At 36.0% G+C, this 20,390-nt stretch overlaps 1 protein-coding gene across 2 annotated transcripts in view; it reads left to right on the top strand.

Moving 5' to 3' along the window:
- The first annotated feature begins 9,318 nt into the window (after positions 1-9,318).
- Positions 9,319-20,390, top strand: part of LOC141449574 (cubilin) — a 31,125-nt gene continuing 20,053 nt past the window's right edge. For both annotated transcript variants that reach the window (XR_012455597.1, XM_074119122.1), the window contains exons 1-2: positions 9,319-9,495; positions 20,023-20,178. Coding sequence is in view for 1 of the 2 variants with exons in the window: in XM_074119122.1 (XP_073975223.1) it covers positions 9,465-9,495; positions 20,023-20,178 (187 nt within the window). In the remaining variant the exon portion in view is untranslated. The remainder of the gene's footprint in view (positions 9,496-20,022; positions 20,179-20,390) is intronic.

Genomic DNA, 20,390 nt, shown 5'->3' on the forward strand with positions numbered 1-20,390 from the left:
GAATGAAATACTGCCCGGCTTTGCTTACCTCACATATTTTACAACCTATTATAAAACTTATTCACTTTTTTTACATTTTGAATTATTGCGACGTTTTAGTGGAAAAGTTGATTTTTTATAAAAGGAAATTTATTTATTTTTACTTATATAAATTAAAATTTATAGATTTAAAAAAGAAAAAGAAAAATTGATTCACAATTATGTCAGAATGTTTCACCAAAATATTAATTATTTTGTTAACGATCAATACAAAAGAATTAATGGAAACTGACCTTTTATTTCAAAGTTTGTTTGGAAACATCCATGAGATCTCGATTAATATTAATAATTATATAAATATGTAAAACTACCATCAGAGGGGGCTGACGACAACGCCACACAGCCTGAATGTTAGGTTATAATCTAGGAAGGTTTAGCGTCATTTAAGAGTGTTTACGTTTACAGTTTTTCATAGTGTTTAACGACGGCGAAATATAACTAGTAATTTAATTATTCTTTACAGGTATTTTATTGTTTTAATTATTTATGTATGTAGGTATGTATTAATGTTTTGTATTAATTTATTTATAAAATTATATTCTTTGCAGAATAATAAAATCTGTTTCGAAAACCGTCTTACAAATATTTTCATGAATGAATTGTTTTCTTAGAGCTGGTTCAGAGGGTCAGCTGCTGACAAATAAAAGTATAAGGTTTAAAGGATTTGCGAAATTGACAGTAATGAAATGAGGTAGCGATATCTTGTCGAAAACTATAGTATGACCCGACAGTAATCGTGGCTCTTACGAAGGAAACTATTGGCAAACAATTTTCCAGAAATTAGCCCTCAAAACTATGCAAAAAAAACACTATAACGTTTAGTTTATACAACTGTATGAGCGGAGCAAAATTAAACAATTTCGATATTAGACAGAAGACTTATCAGCTGCCAATAACGACGATTTAAATGAGCAAGCTTTATCGCAGTACTCTCGCAGCAAGAGTATCATTTAGCACCAAAACTCTTGTGGTTCGGAGTGGTTTCAGATCGTTCTACATTCATACCTCCGTTGTGAAAATCTCAGTTTAACAAAGTAGTGGTAGTGCAAACAAATTAGTAATATAAACCGAGATAATTGGAAAATACAATTTGGTTAGTGCGAAAGGAGATAACATTACATTACATTCAGTTAAAACCTCAGAAATTTTGTTTTCTTGTATAACGCTCTGTAAATTACCAAAGCACTGAACTTCTTAATTAGATCGTTTTAGTTTTAATCCTGGAATTTATTCTCTCAGTGGATTGAAAGTTTTGTACGTTGGCCGCTAGGGATCACTACCATCTTGTTCTTGTACACAATGTGTTGGCATTCATGAATAAAATAGACATCTTGGAAGGTCTATCTACCGCCTTGTGACATTAACTTCATCATCCGTTATTACTCTTCACGACGCTACTACTAGTGTGCGCATTATCAAGAAAACTACCCTCAAGATTAACTAGTTAGAAGCTTTATCTTACCAGTTTAAAAATTATAAGATGACCTCGAAAATTAAGAAGGATCTTTTTATAAATAAATAAAAATAAACTACTCAAATGGCATTGTCTTGTTTCATTTTTACTTCAATTGTTTGTCTTGTTCATTTACAACTGTAACGTGAAGTAGGCAAGTAAAGAAATCGCCTGTTTTTTCAGGCGGGATTTAACGTCCAACTACCAATTAGGTAGGTCTTGACCGGGTTTATTTACCACTGTACATGATATACATAAGCAAATTTGTTTATACAGGACATATAGTAACATGTTGGCTCACCGGGATAGCTCAGCGCTACAGCTGGGAGGCCTTAATGAGAGAAACCAGCCAGTGATCTTCAGGTTGAAGGAAACGAGGAGATTGTGGGGCCAATACAGATTTAAACGAGTGGAGGATTATCAGGTTGGCAGTGTGTGGAATGAGATTGGACGAGATGGTTCGGATAATTTGCTGGTGGCTTGAAGTGGAAATTTTGGAAATCTGGTGTGGATTAGGAGGGTGGTTTGAAAAGTTCTCGGAATGTACTAGAAAGAAGTGTCTTACCTCGTTGGAACTGCTTTTATTTTTCAACATAGTCTCCCTGTAGACTAATGCATTTGGACCAGCGATGTTCCAATGCCTTGATCCCATCTCGAAAATGATATTCCTCCAGGCCTGCAAAATACCTCTCCAATTCGGCTGTCAGTTCTTCCGTTGTAGGAGATCTCCGTCCACCGAGGAAAATTTTCAGCTTGGGGAAGAGATGAAAGTCTGATGATGCCAAATCAGGTGAATAAGGTGGATGTGGCAACAATTCGTAGCTCAGTTCATGAAGTTTTGCCATGGCAATAACACTTGTGTGCGGGTGGGCGTTGTCCTGATGAAAGATGACTTTTTCCCTTGCCAAACCAGGCCTTTTTTCGCGTATCTTTTCCTTAGTTGGTCTAGGCGGTTTGCATAGTATTGCCCCGTAATTGTTTGGCCAGTAGGAAGATAATCTATCAGCAGAATGCCTTTTACATCCCAGAAAACTGAGGCCATGACCTTTCTGGCCGAACGTACTGCCTTTGCTTTCTTTGGTGGTGGTGACTCAGCATGTTTCCACTGCTTTGACTGCTGGTTTGTCTCTGGGGTATAGTAGTGGACCCAAGTTTCATCTGTAGTCACAAACCGGCGCAAAAAATCTTGTTGGTTGCGCTGAAAACGGGCCAGACTTTGTTCGGACATTTCCAATCTGGTACGTTTATGGTCTAATGTCAAGAGCCGCGGCACCCATCTTGCGGATAATTTTTTCATTCCCAATTCTTCGGTAAAAATGTGATATACCCGTTCAGATGACATCCCTACAGCTTCAGCAATCTCTCGCGATAAATTCTGGGGTCGTAGCACTTTTTGACTGTCCACTACGCGGATCATCATCTAAGCTCTCCCGACCAAATTTAAACTCGCTGGTCCACTTGGCAACAGTTGAATATGAAGGAGCAGAGTCCCCCAGTGTGTCCTGAAAGTCGGCATGAATTTCCTTTGCTTTCATACCTTTCTTTACAAAGTACTTAGACACTGCTCGAATCTCAGTTTTTTTCCATTGTCACAAACCACTACGCGGAACAACTACAAAGAGTCGTCACTACCCTCTCCTGCAGCAAGAGCACTGTCGCGCTACATGTTCACTCACAAGGATGTGTGATTATTGCACGGGAACCTCGTTGCTCTAGCACAGACATCTAGCGGTGATTCCGAGAACTTTTCAAACCACCCTCGTATTTCATTGAGTTAGAGGACTTTTAAGGTCATGATAGAGGGTTCAATTCGAGACACAGTATAAGGTGTGTTTACAATTCTGCAAAGGACTTTGGACGGGAAGGATTGTATAGGTTGGATGTTAGAAGGTTTGGCGGAGCCTCACAATTCTGATCCACAAGTCCATATCGGCTGAAGTAATGTTTTGTAAAGAAAGAATTGTTGTGAGTTGTCAGGGTCCAAGGAGTTTCCAGAATAATCCGTAACGTCTAAGTGCTTCAAATAATGCATTACTTCTACTCAAAATTTTCTCATTTCTTTTGATGGATTTATGAAAACACTTGAGTAATTTTTACTAAATAAATATTGACTTCTACAAATTAGTCCTTTTTTTTCTATTATGCTGCTACATTCAATGGATCTCAAATTATGTGTAGTTTTATATCAATCACTCACAAACACCGTAGACCATGTTTCATACTTTATAAAAAGTTAACTTAAAAATAAATCAATCATCCCTGAAATAAATAAGCAAAAAATTACCTTGAAAAATAAATAAATTCTTAGGGAAGGGATTAGCTATGAGGTTAGCATACTGGACTCCCACGCGGAGGTCCCGGGTTCGAATCCAGCAGCTGACCCTTAGATTTTCTCTTCCTAGGAGCTTCTTACAGCTCACTGTCCGGTGATGGACAGTGTTGTCTGTAACGAGAGAACACTGTCCGGAGGCTGGCAGTGCACTAGAAAAAGCTCCGGGCGCTAATGACCTCAGCTGTTGATGCGCCAAAAAAAAAAAATAAATAAATAAATAAATTCTTCTTCATATTTATATGCATTTGTCCTGATTGATTGAATAAGCAATAAGTTTTTCTTCTACGGGCTGAGGATCGAGTTTTAGTGATGTCACTTCCTACTTTTAACAAAATGGTATGTTAATGTAATTTATGAAAAAAAAAAATGCATATACGCTGCTAGCACTTTCAAGATCTAGTAAGCACTAGTAAATCTAGAAAGCCACTAGTAAGCGGAATGTTAACTGAAATAAAAATCTATTGCAGTTATTTCACAGTGAAATAAAGAGGGGAAAAAATAATATTGTTTGTGTTTAATGAATCTCGAGCATAAAAAAGGTTAGGAAGCGATTTGAAGAAAGGGACGAGTTTAATTATTTTGTAACAGATACTCAACACTAAACTCTATTGGTCCGTTATTACCTCTCCATCGAACTGTTTTGAAATGCTAGCAGCAGATATCGTAATTTTCATCATGACATTGGGACAATACAATCTGTACACAAACCACCCGCCACTTCTTTAAATTTAGTTCTATTGCCACTTCATTCGTCCTAGATATATCTTGGATTACAAAGGAAAAGTGACACATTGATGTGGGGAAACCTCCATTAAAAGCAATTTAATGTGTTTATTACTCACAAATATAGATTGCTGCTTCTCTCAACTTTAATCAAAGTGCTTTGATATTGTTGTTACTCTATTCTCTAGATTTCATTTTTATTGTTGTTCGCTTAATAAATGTATTGTATGAGATTTTTCTGTTCATAAAATTGAAGTTTATGCTTTCAATGAAAAATAATTATTTGTTATGCTCATATTTGATATGTTGATTTATTTCATTCATTTATTTAGTTTTAGGTTTCTTTTTTTCTGATTCGAAAGATCACGTTGGTGAGTAGACATGATAACCTGACTTTAATCATCGTGGGTCTCATTTTGATTTTATTTTTCTTTCTTTTCAAGTTATTGCATAGACCAGATTAACGTTTCCTTTTGATGTATGCGTAATTCTTGTTCGTAGTCAACATTGGTAAAGGGACGTAGCATAATAAAAAGAAAAAGTTTTATATTACAATCATTATAATAATGCATTTTTTAAATAAAGAAAACAGCTAAAAACAATAAAAAGTATTTATAACATGATTTCCTTCCCTTACAAACGTCAATGACAACATTGCTGACTACAGTTTACGAGGTGTGGCTATTAAATAACGAGACTGATGCTGCTACAGAAAAACTATGCGTGCGCCAAATCTTAACGACAGACAGCTGTGCAGCGTAAAGCCTTCTCTTTCGATTGCAGCGTCTCACGTGTTTGTAGAGAATTCTGTCTGGCCGGAACCGACGTTTGTGTAAGAGGTGTTAGTTTCGTTTTGCCGAAAACATGATACTACACATGTAGTAGAGCAACGAATTGTCGTGAAATTTCACATGAAACTGGGTAAAACCGCTACTGAAACTAATCTTTTATTAAAAGAAGTTTATGGTGATGAATGTTAATTACGTGCGCGAGTTTTTGAGTGGTTCAAGCGTTTCCAAAATGGCCGAGAAGACGTCGGAGATGATGACCGCCCGGGTCGCCCTTCCACGTCCAAAACGGATGAAAATATCGATTATAATTAATCAACATTACTACCGTGAGGTGCTTGCTCAACTCCGTGAAAGAGTAAGGAAAAAACGACCCGATTTGTGGAAGAACAAGTCATGGGTTCTCCATCAAGACAACGCGCCGGCTCATACTGCACTGCCTGTCAAGACGTTTCTAGCCAAGTGCAACATCCCAGTTTTACGTCAACCGCCTTATTCGCCTAACCTGGCCCCATGTGACTTTTATCTGTTCCCCAAAGTCAAATCTGCATTAAAAGGAACACGATTTCAGTCGGTTGAAGCTGTGAAAGAAAAAGCGGCACGCGTCGTGCAGGAGCTGACAGAAAAAGACTTCCAGCACTGTTTCGAACCATGGTAAATTTGCATGGAGCGTTGTAGGGATAGGGGAGGGGGGGTGAATATTGAAGGTGATAATAACTAAATATGTATAAATTTAAAATAAAATGTTTTACAGCAATAGTCTCGTTATTTAATAGCCACACCTCGTATACTAGAATATATATAAATCAGAAAATATATGATATAAAGAGTAAACAATGCCCTGAATTCTTGTACAGACTCTGGTTAATATTGTTTTTAAGTGAATTCCTTCAACATTGGCGCCTGAATCTTCGGCTAGCTTCCGGTGATTGTTCTCTCGTTGCAAACAATACTTTTCATCATTGGACAGAGAGCTAAGGAAAAGAAAATGTAAAGACAATGAGGTACACTCGCCTTGATCTCTGCGCAATAAGTCCCGACACTATCTACTTTAATTAGTAAAGAAGTATTTTGAATAGTCAAGGAATAGTATCAAAGATAGAAATATATTAAAAGTAATCACTATCGTTATTTTTACGTGATTTGCTTGTTCTGATATTTTCAACGCAATACCAGTATGACTACTTGCTTGCACTACATGGATTGCTCTGAGCAAACTCCGTCATTGACGCCTTAAGTTTAGTGAAGACTCGTTGATAAGACATAAATTCCAAATTTCTATGTAATAATATATAAATGAATTCAAGAAGATTAGATTAAATTTGAACTTATAGTGGACCATGTTTCCTAAGAGTTTATTGTGAGAGATTACCTGCCAATACGAGTTCGTTTTTCATCTATCGTTCTTGCGGTAGCTTTTCTTTGGTCCCGAGTTGCGTCTATTGCTAGATTAATCTAAAGTTTAATCGAATTTCAAATTATTTCATCAAGTATAACATAAAAATACTTTCAAAGATAGTAATATATTAAAAGTAATCGCTATCGCTTTTTTTTCGTGATTTGCTTGTGGTTCTTTAAAAAAACATTCTAATTGTACGATAAATACAAGCAAACGTAATAAGCTAAAAGTCTATTACATATATATTTTTATTAAAGAAATTACTTTGTAAAAGATAATTACATTAACATGGTGGGTATCAATTAAATTGCGTTTCACCAGCCGCACTAATGAGTGACGCGGTTGCAATGTCCTGGTTTTAATACTTTGCTCCTGCATGAGAGTATGTGCTTATTTAGGAGTGAAAATCACTTAAGTTTTAAGCGCTTACTCATGTCTTGAACTTAAACTCAATCCTTAATGGAAGACGAAATCAAGAACTCCGTCCTGAATTATTGGAATACATTATATTAATCGTAAAAAGTGGTAACTACTTATAAGGCAGCTTACTTCTCAAGAGTGAAAATTAATGTAGATTAAGTTTAAGTTTAAATAGTTTGAACTCTACTTCCTAGTTTATAGACTCTTCAGAGTCTTCTGACCCTGTAGATCAGGGGTCCCTAAACTTTTTACACAGGGGGCCAGTTCACTGTCCCCCAGACCGTTGGAGGGCCGGACTATAAAACAAACTATTTTAAAGTAAAAAAACAAAACAAAACGGGAACAAATAGAATATTTCAAATAAAGAACAAGTAAATTTAAATCAACAAACTGCCCAGTATTTCTGTGGGAATTATGGACCTGCTTTTGGCTAGTGAGATGGTCAATGTCCGGTTTAGTTATAGTGTGCTTTGCCTTTCTTCCTACTTCTGCTGTTATTTTTCGGAGCCGTGACGCGTGCATCCGCGTCTACATCTACAAGTAGTACTGTACATGAGCGACGCAACGCTTTGCGGCACCGCCACATGTAGTGCTCCTCTCACTGATCACTAATGAAAAAGATGCCCCTTCTGGAAGGGCGGCGAGGGCCGGATAAATGTCCTCAGGGGCCCGCAGGCCGTAGTTTGGGGACCCCTGCTGAAGATAGTCTTACACAGTGTTTGTGTGAGTTATCTTTGTGTGCAATACAATGTTTTTTTGGTTTTCAAACGTTCAACTTGCATTATGAAATAAAGACAAGCTGGCGCGTATCGAGGTTATGTTTAGTTAGTAGCATCTCTTGGAAGAACACACACCAAGTTTCAGCCAGATCGGTCTATTTCTTTGTGTTTGGCATTCGTTTGAATCGAGGAAGTCGAGTGAATTTCAAAAAATGGACGAAAAAGAATTTCGTGTGTTGATTAAACACTACTTTATGAAAGGCAAAACGCCTCAGGAGACTAAAGAGAAGCTTGATAAACATTATGGTGACTCTACACCTTCGATTAGAACAGTTTATAAGTGGTTTCAAAATTTTCGGAGTGGCCATATGGGCACAAGTGACGCTGAACGTTCTGGGCGCCCTGTTGAGGTTACTACTCCAGAAATCATTGATAAAATCCATGATATGGTGACGGATGACAGAAGAGTGAAGGTGCGTGAGATTGCTAGTGCTGTGGGCATCTCGAATGAACGGGTACATAATATTTTGCATCAACATTTGGACATGACAAAGCTATCTGCAAGATGGGTGCCGCGATTGCTCACAATTGACCAAAAACGGAATCGTGTGAAGTGTTGCAAGAACGGTTTGCAGCTGTTCCAGAAGAATCCGCAGGACTTTAAGCGTCGTTTCGTCACTGTGGATGAAACTTGGATACATCACTACACTCCTGAGACCAAGGGGGAATCTGCGCCAAAAAAGGCGAAGACCGTTCCTTCGGCCGGAAAGATTATTGCGACTGTCTTTTAGGATTCGCAAGGAATAATCCTCATCGACTATCTGGAAAAGGGTAAAACTATAACAGGTGCATATTATTCATCGTTATTGGACCGTTTGAAAACCGAGCTGCAAGAAAAACGCCCACAAAAAAGTCCTTTTTCATTACGACAACGCACCAGCTCACACCTCAGCAGTTGTGGTCGCAAAATTAATGGAAATAGGGTTCCAACTCGTTTCACATCCCCCCTATTCTCCAGACTTGGCTCCCTCGGACTACTATTTGTTCCCCAATATGAAGAAATGGCTGGCGGGAAAAAGATTTTATTCAAACGAGGAGGTGATTGCAGAAACGAATGGCTATTTTTCAGACTTGGACAAATCCTATTATTCGGAAGGGATCAACAAACTAGAGCAGCGTTGGACGAAGTGTATAAGTCTAAAAGGAGACTATGTTGAAAAATAAAAAAGGTTTACCCCAAAAAATTAAGCAGTTTTTATTTTTGCACGGACTTTTCAAACGACCCTCGTATTAATAGTTATTATAATAAAACTAATAATAATTAGAATGTTAAATTTACAATATCTCATATATGTATTATTAATACTATGTTTATAGAAAATAAATATTCTTTTATTTTGTCAGGACCTATTGCGAGAGAACATTCCGTGACTGCAGACTGCAAACATGTTACGTTCAGTCGCCAGCATATCCAGGGATATACCCTCGTCATCTGCACTGCACCTATAAACTGAATACTAGGCAGCCATTCATTAAATTATATATAGAAAATGAAGAATTTAATATTGATGGTCAGAGATGCGAAAATATTATGACCTGTCCAATGCGACCTATATCTTCAGGTGAGTCATACACTAATTTTTTTTTTATTATAGTTTCGTTTGTTGTCAGTGAAGATCATTTTTCTTACACTGGTTTTATTGTCTACAAAGATATTTGATCATTTATATTAATATTAATATCCAACAGTAAGTTTGCTTAATAGCTTGTATGTTTAATCGGCCGTTGTAAGTTTGTAAACCATCGCAGAAAAAACGATCTACTTTACTAGTGGTCAAGGCCAGCCAAATCAATAGCAGATCCTTTACCATCTCCTTTACGATTTTGACAAAGAAGTTTAATTATTTCAACAAAAGTAAGACTTTGAAATCCAGTCCAATGAAAAGAGGCAAGACTTAATCAAAACATTCACTTCCACTGAAAGATAGATTTCGGACATTCACACTAGGAGTCATAGAGAATTGATATTAGTTTTTAATGAACCAATCGTGAAGTAGGAACTATTCTGTTTTTGCACATTCAAATTCTAGAAAACTATGTTTTTTGAGATTTTGATTAATAATAAAAATACATCAATAAAGTAATTGCTTTGAATTTGGTTTCAGCTAGTGTCTTTAAAGCCAAAATATTCTTTACGTTTTCAGTTTCTTTTCCTCACCGTAAAGTGACCTTTATACCTCACCCTCTTGATTCTTTTGATTGTTGAAAGTGAAATTATGTGAAGAGAAATTGGATGGTTGAGCAACGACTCCCTCAATGATTTACAAAGCTCCCTCACCCTTCGCGGTCATCGGCTACAGTCCTTTCCGAATAGTACTAACCCTCGCTCGAATAAGAGGCCCTATTCAGTCTCAAACAAACCTTGGGGACTAGATTGCGCTTTTGGCAACATTCTTAGCCAACCAAATATATTTATTTGTGTACGTATGTGTGTAGTGTGTGCACGTGTATATTTAGCTTTGTAGGTAATGGTTAACGTACGTTTTACGGACACAGGAGCATAAAGAAAGTACTCAGCAGAGTGGACTGCGAGAAGGTGGATGTTGGGAAGGAACGACCAGTACAGATAAAAGATGGGAGTAAAGATGAATAGAGCAGAAAGGAGACGAACGTTTCCAACTGAACTGGACTTTGCCTGGACTTCCTTTAATGTAAAGTACCCTTGAGGAACAATCTCCTCTTCAGTCTAACTAAAGATCAAAAGAAAACCAACTGCAGGTTGTTGGAAGCGCTCCCTCTGTTCACCGTCGTACTGAACTACACAAATTTCACGCACTAATGTCCACAGAAATTCGAACTTAACAAAAAAGAATTGAAATGAATTTTTCCACATCATCTTAGCCAACCTTTTTTTTTACTTTAAGGAACGTCAACATCTGAGGTCAATGACTCCTGGAGTTTTTTCAGATCACTGCCGCCTCCGACAGTAACAGATAACACAGTCAATTACCTGACGGTGAACTAAAAGAAGCTCCTAAAAAAAGCGAAGATCTAAGTGCAACAGCTGGATTCGAACCCGGGATGTCCACGTGGAAATACAATAACCATTGAGCTATTGCTTTTCTATCATTATTTTAAGTAATAAAGTTGGTATAAATTCAAACGGGAGCTTACCGCATTAATATTATTTTATCTAGCAAGTTCTTTTAGTTTTATTCTTTGGAGATATTGTAGATTTTAGTTCTAGTTCGTTGAGTGATATTGAATTCATCCACTGATGCAACGTTACGCTTTTTCGTGCAGTTTTTGACGATCAACCCTTGTACAACTGTCCTACCGGACAGTGTTAATACATTGTGATACTGGCTTCGATTCCCAGTCTTTAGGCCTTGGATTTTATTTTAAGATTAATAAAAGAAATTTACTGTAAAGTATGTTTGCTAGTCGCCTGCGTCCACGATACCTAATTGGTAGTTGGATGTAAAGCCGGCCTGAAAAAATAGGCAATTACTTTATATTATTGTAAGTAATCTAGAAGCAGGGGTTACATTTGATCAAATAATGCTGCATTTAATAGGAATCAATGAAATTAGCCTGTTACTTGATTACAACTTACAGAAAGTTATATTGCAATGGAAATTAAAATTAATATTTAGTATAAAAGCTCTAAATACTTTTCTACATCGTTGTATTTATACAATTCTTAATTCTTGTATAAATATGTTCTTTACACTCATATATTTGATGTGCATATGACACAAGTAACCCAACAGGGTAGATGGATTTTTGTAATGTGCCTGTTTAAAAGGAATAAATGTATGTTTCCAGCTTATAATTCACAGAAGAGCATATCATCATGGATGATGAGGCATTTCAGAATTAATTTGTGTATATGTCTAGGATGACAAGTGCTTATTATGTGATAAAAAAGAGTAACATTGGTACAATTAAATGTCACATACAGAACCAAAGAACAGCGCAGAAATGGTTATAAAAAGCCTTAAATTTCTTTAAATAAAAAATGTATTTACGAAAAATTGCTTTAAAAGTAACTGTTTTTTTTTCGCCAAGTTAACTCAAAACGAACTCAAATGAACCAATTTCGTATCAAAAATTATTGGAGCCTGTAAGCTCATGTTTGTAATATGGAAAGTCTTTCGGTTTGGCAGCGCCACACTCGCATGATGGTTAATTTTCGCCACAATATTCTGTCTGGCTAAGTATTCGGATGAGGCTAATAAAGTACAAACTGCTTGATGTGCTGCAGTCTTTCCACAGCATCATTACATAGCTTGTATCTCTTACAAATGTACTCGCCTGAGATGAACTTTCCATAAGACCGTGCTATTATAAAATATGGCCAATCTAAAGCGCATAGTCTCAAGCTATAGCTTAAGTCAACCAATTCAATCTGTTATTTCTATCAGTCACTCACAGGTCAATCGCATTTCATTCTCCAGCCCCCACTGTCAATTTTTAAGACTAGCGTTGAGAATCTCTCGTCCAACTGAAAGATCCCTTTTATCAAAGAGGGATTATCATTACTCATAAAATTTATTATTATTATTGTTATTATTATTTTGTGATACGTGAGAAGAAATATTTTGATTAGAAAACGAACAACCTCTCCCAAGATGACGTACGGCTTTCAAAGGAGTTTTGATGTTACTTTTCGTAACATTTTATGGATCAGTTTCTCAATCTTAACCATTCTAATGCATCTAATAATTGCTTTATTGCTGATTAGTATTGTTTTGGCTAAAAACAACACTGTAATGACTGTAACAACACTGTATTCGCCAGACATGGCTCCGTGTGACTTTTTCTCACTTCCAAAAATAGAGAACCTTAAAGGGCCGTAGATTTGCAAGCAAGGATAAGGTAAAAAAAAAAGGGCATCGCTGAGAGAGCTAAAAGCGATACATAAGAACGAGTCCCAGAAGTGTTTCGGGTATTGGGAAAAGCGCTGGTATAAGTGCCTAATATTTGATGGGGACTATTTTGAAGAGGATAACATTGTTGAGGACGAATTAATAAAATTCTTCCCAAAAAAACGATAATTTTTTTGAACTCGTACGACCTCAGCAGTAGAATACCTTCAATGCTGAGATACACTCACAACCTTGTGGGTCTGAGGACAAAATTATATGTCTGTAAAACATAAAGTTTAATTAGCTAAATAGGGCTGGTTGGCACTACTGCGCCTACTTTGACAAGACGAAAAGAAATGGATCTGTTAAATGCTCTATGATTGCTTTTTCAATCGATCGCTGGTTTTTCAATGTAAGATCTCTAGAAATTGGACACCACAGGGAATAATGCGTGAAAGCTATTGGCTAAACCCGTGAACATGAGCGGTTTCTGGAAATACTAGATGTCGATAGTGTAAGCCTCTTTAAAGCTGCTGTGCCTAAGGAATAGGGCCCTCATGTGCTCTGATCTAATCTTAATCGAATGACACTCTAGACGCCAAATAATGAACTGATACACTAGAGCAATGGTGTTACACATGCCAAGAAGATTAGCATGTTATTGTTGGTACCAACATCGACTTTGTGCTTAAGAGACTCCTCTAATATCTCCAGCCCTCTCGTTTCCACTAATTTATTTACATTGCTTCTCACTGGAGTTTCTTTCTAATGAATCTAACAAATCCTCTTATTTCGAATTCGTAAACATTCTGATCTATTTTTGTACAAAATCACTCTGACTACCTCGTTACCATACTACTTTTTTTGATGCTAACAAACCCCCTTTTTCTTAGGCTCTCTGTAATTCTTCGCCTTATTTGGCATTAAGAAGAAGTGGCAGGAAAAGAATTGCAATCGTTCCGTATTCGCATTTTGATTTCTGTTTACCCTTTCAGACATTCTTATTTTATATTGCTGAAAAGTTCTAGAAAATGAAGATACAAAACAAAACTTCCAGTAAATAAATTAAATTTTGAAAAAGCATCCATAAATATTTATTGTTTCAAAATCCAAATAAATGCATTATTCATCCAACCAAAGACTAGGGAATCTAAAAGATTTAATAATAAAACACACTTAAGTATCGTTAGTATTTGCTAGGAGGGTTTCCAACTAAATCGCCTAAAGTAAAAGAAAGATATTTGGTTTATTGTAAATTATGTAGGGACGTTCAAATGTTTGAGTGATGCTTCGCTTGTTTAATGTAGTTAACCAAAATATTCATTTAAAATTCAAGCAAAACAACTTTAACGAGGAAGAATGCACTCTTCCTAAATCTTTCTGACATGTAGTACTGCTTAAACTCTAAAGATTGTATTCTTCAGCAACAGTTCTGTTTTCCACAGCCAGTAGAGTTATCACTAAGGAACGGATTTTTATGTATTTAAAAATGCCAAATATTTAATTAAAATATGCATTTATTTTCGTCAATTATGTGGAAAATATGTGATTTTCTTAAAATATTTTCTGGAATATTTAAGTAAAATGGACATTTTTTTTTATGAAAATGGAATTTTTGGGGGGGGGGCAAGTTATAATTATTTATACAAGAAAAGAACATTTTTACAATTTATAATAATTTATTAGGAACAAAATAATTTGTTTTTACAAGTTATAATGATTTATACAACAAAGAACATTTTTACTATTTATAAATTTTCAATTTTGAAAACTTCACCCTTCGAAATTGTTTGCAACCACATGAAATTTCAAATGTTGGAACGTAAAGTGGCGACGATCTGGGCGTAAGATGGACTTGTAACGACTAAAAGATCGTTCAACATCTACAGATGTTATAGGTGCCTTGCTGAAAGAAGTTATCTCGTTGGTTGTAAAGGGTACACGATGTTCTGAGGTGACTTCTGTTCCACTGATAATATCAGAAATCTGGCAGATGGTCTCCCACCCTTTGTTCTTGCTCAGTACTTCTACCAGTTTTGATCAGATCAGATCTCCCTTACTGCCAGGTATTCCTTCCATCTTTTCGATGACTTTTTTAACGTTGGACACGTTTTCTGTCAGTCGAACATTTTGAGACTCAAGTTGGGTAATGGCTTGTGCAAGAAATACGCGATTGTCAGAAATGTATGCAAGGTCGTTCCTTAAATTAGGTTTCTCGAATAAAGACTTGGCTGTATTTATCGCTACTGCTTCGTCTTCGAGATGTGAAAGGTCATTCTTGATTTTATTGTAGTTTTCCTAGTAATACTGAGCTGCTTCCAGCCAAGTACCCCATCTTGTCAATATTGGTTCTGGTGGAAGGCACAAGTCTGGATAGAGATCTTTTAGCATTTTAATGCGACTTGGTGCTTTTAAGAACACTTTTTTAACCACTGTGATTCACAGCCCTACAGTCTGTGGTTCACAGTTCCTGTCAACCACCTCCCAATTATGAAAATATGCCCAAAATAAAAAATATGTATTTTGATTAAATATGTAGAAATATTTATTTATTTTAATCAAATATGTATAAATATGCGATAACATCCAAATATGTGAAATAAAAGTAGACTCAAACGGCTTAAAAAGTGTCAGTATGAATACTTCTAGTTGAAAAACGTCTGTAAATTGCCTAGAAAAAAATATGTAAATACATACGAATCCGTTCCCTAGTTATCACTTTTAATTACAAAATTCTTCGTGGCAAATGTATTCTTTTATTTATCGAAGAACATCTTTCTATAACAGACTCACAATATTGAACTAGATTTTTCTTGAACAATAATATATTTGTCTGCTTTATAATAAAATGAACTTAGCAAAAGAGGTAAGTTGAAAGTAGGTTAGCCAACTAGGGTGTCCAGTGATACTGTTGTTTTTTAAGACGCCTGAAAGAAAGACTTATTCGCAAAGTGCAGAAAAGTAGAAATAGTAAAAGAGAAAAAGTCCCTTCCTCGAATGAAATGCCCCACATTTACTGATAGAAAAGTTGAACTACATTTCTTACTGTTTTTTTCACCAGATACAATAAAAAGAAAAATTTCATTTAGTTAAGTGTAAATGTATTGTTGTAGAATATTCTTTTAAAATAACAAATTTATATAAAATTTAAAGTTAATCTTAAATTTCGGAAGCAACTAATTTTTTAAATATACAAGAATGTTAATACAATGTTCTTTTGTTTTTCGACCAGTCGTTCACTGCTTTGCGCTTTAAAATTTCATCTTTATTGTATGAAAACTTTTCATTTTAAACCCATTCTCCTTTTGATTTATACCTTCAGTTAATACAACCTGAATACGGCTCTAGACATTTACCGTTTCTATTATTTGCATTAATTAATCCCTAGAAATTCATTGAATATATATAGTTTATCCTAGCCTGAAAAAGCCACTGATTAATCTGTAATTTCCATTAAAGTGGTAATTAATAACTAATTTATTAATTAACCGCAAACTAAGATCACTAATCTAGTTCAAACAATAGCGTTGAAGTCAAAATCTTGTCAATGAATAAATTCTGCTAGTAAGGTGGTACTTTCCGTTCAAGAGAAATGATCGCCAAGTTTTGCAAGAGCTTCTTGCAATTTTTTATTTTTGTGGCGTTTTGTCTACACATACGAGGGTCGTTTGAAAAGTCCGTGCAAAGTCAGAGAGATAGCACCACTGGCGCGTATCGAGGTTATGTTTAGTTAGTAGCATCTCTTGGAAGAACACACACCAAGTTTCAGCCAGATCGGTCTATTTCTTTGTGTTTGGCATTCGTTTGAATCGAGGAAGTCGAGTGATTTTCAAAAAATGGACGAAAAAGAATTTCGTGTGTTGATTAAACACTACTTTATGAAAGGCAAAACGCCTGAGGAGACTAAAGAGAAGCTTGATAAACATTATGGTGACTCTGCACCTTCGATTAGAACAGTTTATAAGTGGTTTCAAAATTTTCGGAGTGGCCATATGGGCACAAGTGACGCTGAACGTTCTGGACGCCCTGTTGATGTTACTACTCCAGAAATCATTGATAAAATCCATGATATGGTGATGGATGACAGAAGAGTGAAGGTGCGTGAGATTACTAGTGCTGTGGGCATCTCGAATGAACGGGTACATAATATTTTGCATCAACATTTGGACATGACAAAGCTATCCGCAAGATGGGTGCCGCGATTGCTCACGCTTGACCAAAAACGAAATCGTGTGAAGTGTTGCAAGGACGGTTTGCAGCTGTTCCAGAAGAATCCGCAGGACTTTAAGAGTCGTTTCGTCACTGTGGATGAAACATGGATACATCACTACACTCCTGAGACCAAAGAACAATCTAAACAATGGGTTACCAAGGGGGAATCTGCGCCAAAAAAGGCGAAGACCGTTCCTTCGGCCGGAAAGATTATGGCGACTGTCTTTTGGGATTCGCAAGGAATAATCCTCATCGACCATCTGGAAAAGGGTAAAACTATTACAGGTGCATATTATTCATCGTTATTGGACCGTTTGAAAACCGAGCTGCAAGAAAAACGCCCACGATTGGCCCACAAAAAAGTCCTTTTCCATCACGACAACGCACCAGCTCACACCTCAGCAGTTGTGGTCGCAAAATTAATGGAAATAGGGTTCCAACTCGTTTCACATCCCCCCCTATTCTCCAGACTTGGCTTCCTCGGACTACTATTTGTTCCCCAATATGAAGAAATGGCTGGCGGGAAAAAGATTTTATTCAAACGAGGAGGTGATTGCAGAAACGAATGGCTATTTTTCAGACTTGGACAAATCCTATTATTCGGAAGGGATCAACAAACTAGAGCAGCGTTGGACGAAGTGTATAAGCCTAAAAGGAGACTATGATGAAAAATAAAAAAGGTTTACCCCAAAAAATTAAGTAGTTTTTATTTTTGCACGGACTTTTCAAACGACCCTCGTACATACAAAGAACATTGCCTAAAAACCGGTTTTCTAACTCAGGATGGAAACTCGAAATTCAAAATGAACATTGGATACCATCAGTTGTAAGAGTTTAAAAATGAATTGTAGCTTTTGCAACCTTTGGACACCGACTTGTGCATAGGCTAAGTTAAATTTATGTGAAAGCAATGTCAGAAAATAATTAGGCAAGTTTTTAAAGAGAAGATGCTGTTAGAACTAAAGTCTTGAAAGAAACTAGTAATAGCTTATTAAAGTTGGTACTTAGTATAGAAGGACAAAAGCCTGGTAGTTATGAACTCAAAGCTTTCCTACATAATTTCCTCCAGAGGGAACAAAGTTCGGAACAAAGTAGTGTGAGTTATAACCGATTGAGGAAAGTCTATCTCGTTAACGCTCCAATTAGTACCAAGATGTCGATCCACGTTTCCTACTAAGTAATGGTGAGTCATTCAGGCGATATTTACTATACATAGCAGGACAATAGTCTTCAGCGCGACTTGAGATAGAAATAATTCTGTAATATGTAGCATTGTTTGTGCAAGTCTGGAGAATTCCTTGAATATAGCTTGTTATCAAATCTATTATTTACTTTGCTGAGTAATTTTTTTGCTTTTCTCAAGTTTGGCAAATAAAGTACTTCACAGATGGAAAATATAGTAAATGAACTAATTTCTTTATGTAATTAATATCCTTTAGCTCGCTAGGCAATAATGCTAGTATCTGGCTCGCTAGGAGTGTTATAAGAAAGAAAAATTTCCCGAACTTGAAATATTGCGTTATGCTGGTGTAGAAAAGGTATTTTTTTTAGCGTCGCTTCAATATAAAAAGCTTCACATAGACCTTTTACAGACACCCCTCATGCGAACGGACAACAATATGTCCTGTATATATATAATCAAACAGTTATTGATGCGAAAAGAATTTCATTATTCAACCTTCTCTTTGTTATGTGCCCCGTAGTAAGGATATGGGAAGATGACAATGTATGAAACTGGTAAATATGATGAGACTAGAAATCTCCGCTGCCTTTTTTTATTTTTTATTTTTTTTTAAAAATCTCTACCAATATTAGAAGCTCTAAATACGCCTCTGTCATTATGACAATAACTTTGCTCCTCTCTGGCCCCCTCTTTAAATCTCTACTCTCTCCTTTTGCTGAAGTGTAGAGAGATAACGGATTTATGAATATTCAGAAAATGTTTTAAGAATATTCTAGAATGGTATTGGAATGGCAGCAGAATCAGACGAAATGCCGTGAATTAGAAATAAAAAGTTAAGTTGAAAATTAAAAAAAACAATTCAAGTTAGACGAATTTCTGGTTCAATTAGTAGATTTTTAGAACAACTTTAGGAATTTTCGGGGGTTGTAAACCACACAAAAAAGACTGGATTCAACCTTAAAAACGCTGAATGTGGACCAAGTTTTCTAGCCGCTATAATTGTTAGTAAAGTTAATCGTTCGTCTTATTCTAGTAATTAAATTAGTTATTACAAAGTATTCTTGATGTTTACATTCTGAATCCTTAGTTTCTAATTCTATTCTTTAAATCAATCTTGAGCTAAACAAAGTGGCTGCACTAAATCTATCAAGCAATCAATCACACAGCCACACTACAATGCAAGTCTCTTTATTATACTGATTAGCTTATTAGTAATCACTAATTTTAGTTCATTTCAATTTTCATAGAGTAATTTTTGAATTCTTGGGTGAAACATGCACACGACGTACTCTAGATAGATTAATTAAACGCGAATTTCTATGATTAGGCTTCCTCTAAACGCGGTATTACTGCTAATATGCTTTTCTTTTCTTTTTTTGAGCGAGTTATCTATGTTGCTAAAGTTCTGATTTTGTAGAAAAGGCAGTTTGAAACTGCCTATCACCAGATAGTGCACTATCAGAGCCTCTTAGATTTGGAGATGAATTTTAACTTTAAGAGCAGATAGCTGGACTGAAATTTAGGATCCCCTCTTGAGAAACCAGTCATCCAATTGTGCTAATCAAATCTTTTTATTTCTTTTCATGATCTTTTTTATCATAGTGAAGTTACTTGGAAACTTTTGATGTTTGAAGGAAACCTTGAGAATAACTTTAATATATTAATTTGTGGGGAAAATCGTGTGAGGTGAATACCAGGTTGTTAGCAATGTGATTGGCCTTCATAGTAGAATTATCTTTTGAAAGTTAAGCTTACCTAGTGATATGCAGTGCCTTCTACCATTTTAAAAACAACTAAATTTAGTAATTAAAGAAAATTTTTAAACCATAACATCGAACATATCAATTCAATGTTTTTTATCAATAATTTCTAATTTGTTACAGGTGCCGAACATTGCCCGTATGATTACATAAAGATCTACGATGGTAAAGACGCCAGTTACCCGATTATTGGTACCTTCTGTGGAATGGGAAAGTTTCCATACTCAATCATTGGCACTAGTGAAGATCTGTTTGTAGAATTCGTCAGTTCTCCAGCTGGTCAGTTAATCCATAAATACATTTCAGCCTGAAAAATTTGAATCAACCAAATGGTTCACAAATTATCAAAACACTAAAACTGCTAAAGCTAAAATGTGCTGGTTTCCATTTCTTTCTAAAGGTAGGTAGGAAACACTTAGAGTAGCTAGAGCGTCTAGCTAGAGCAAGTGTCACAATTTGGACGGTTCCTAGAGCAGCCTCCTAAACCGAGT

Source organism: Rhodnius prolixus, unplaced genomic scaffold (assembly GCF_049639745.1).
Source record: "Rhodnius prolixus isolate KJV_2025 unplaced genomic scaffold, Rpr scaffold_2, whole genome shotgun sequence".
NCBI classification, from domain to species: domain Eukaryota; kingdom Metazoa; phylum Arthropoda; class Insecta; order Hemiptera; family Reduviidae; genus Rhodnius; species Rhodnius prolixus.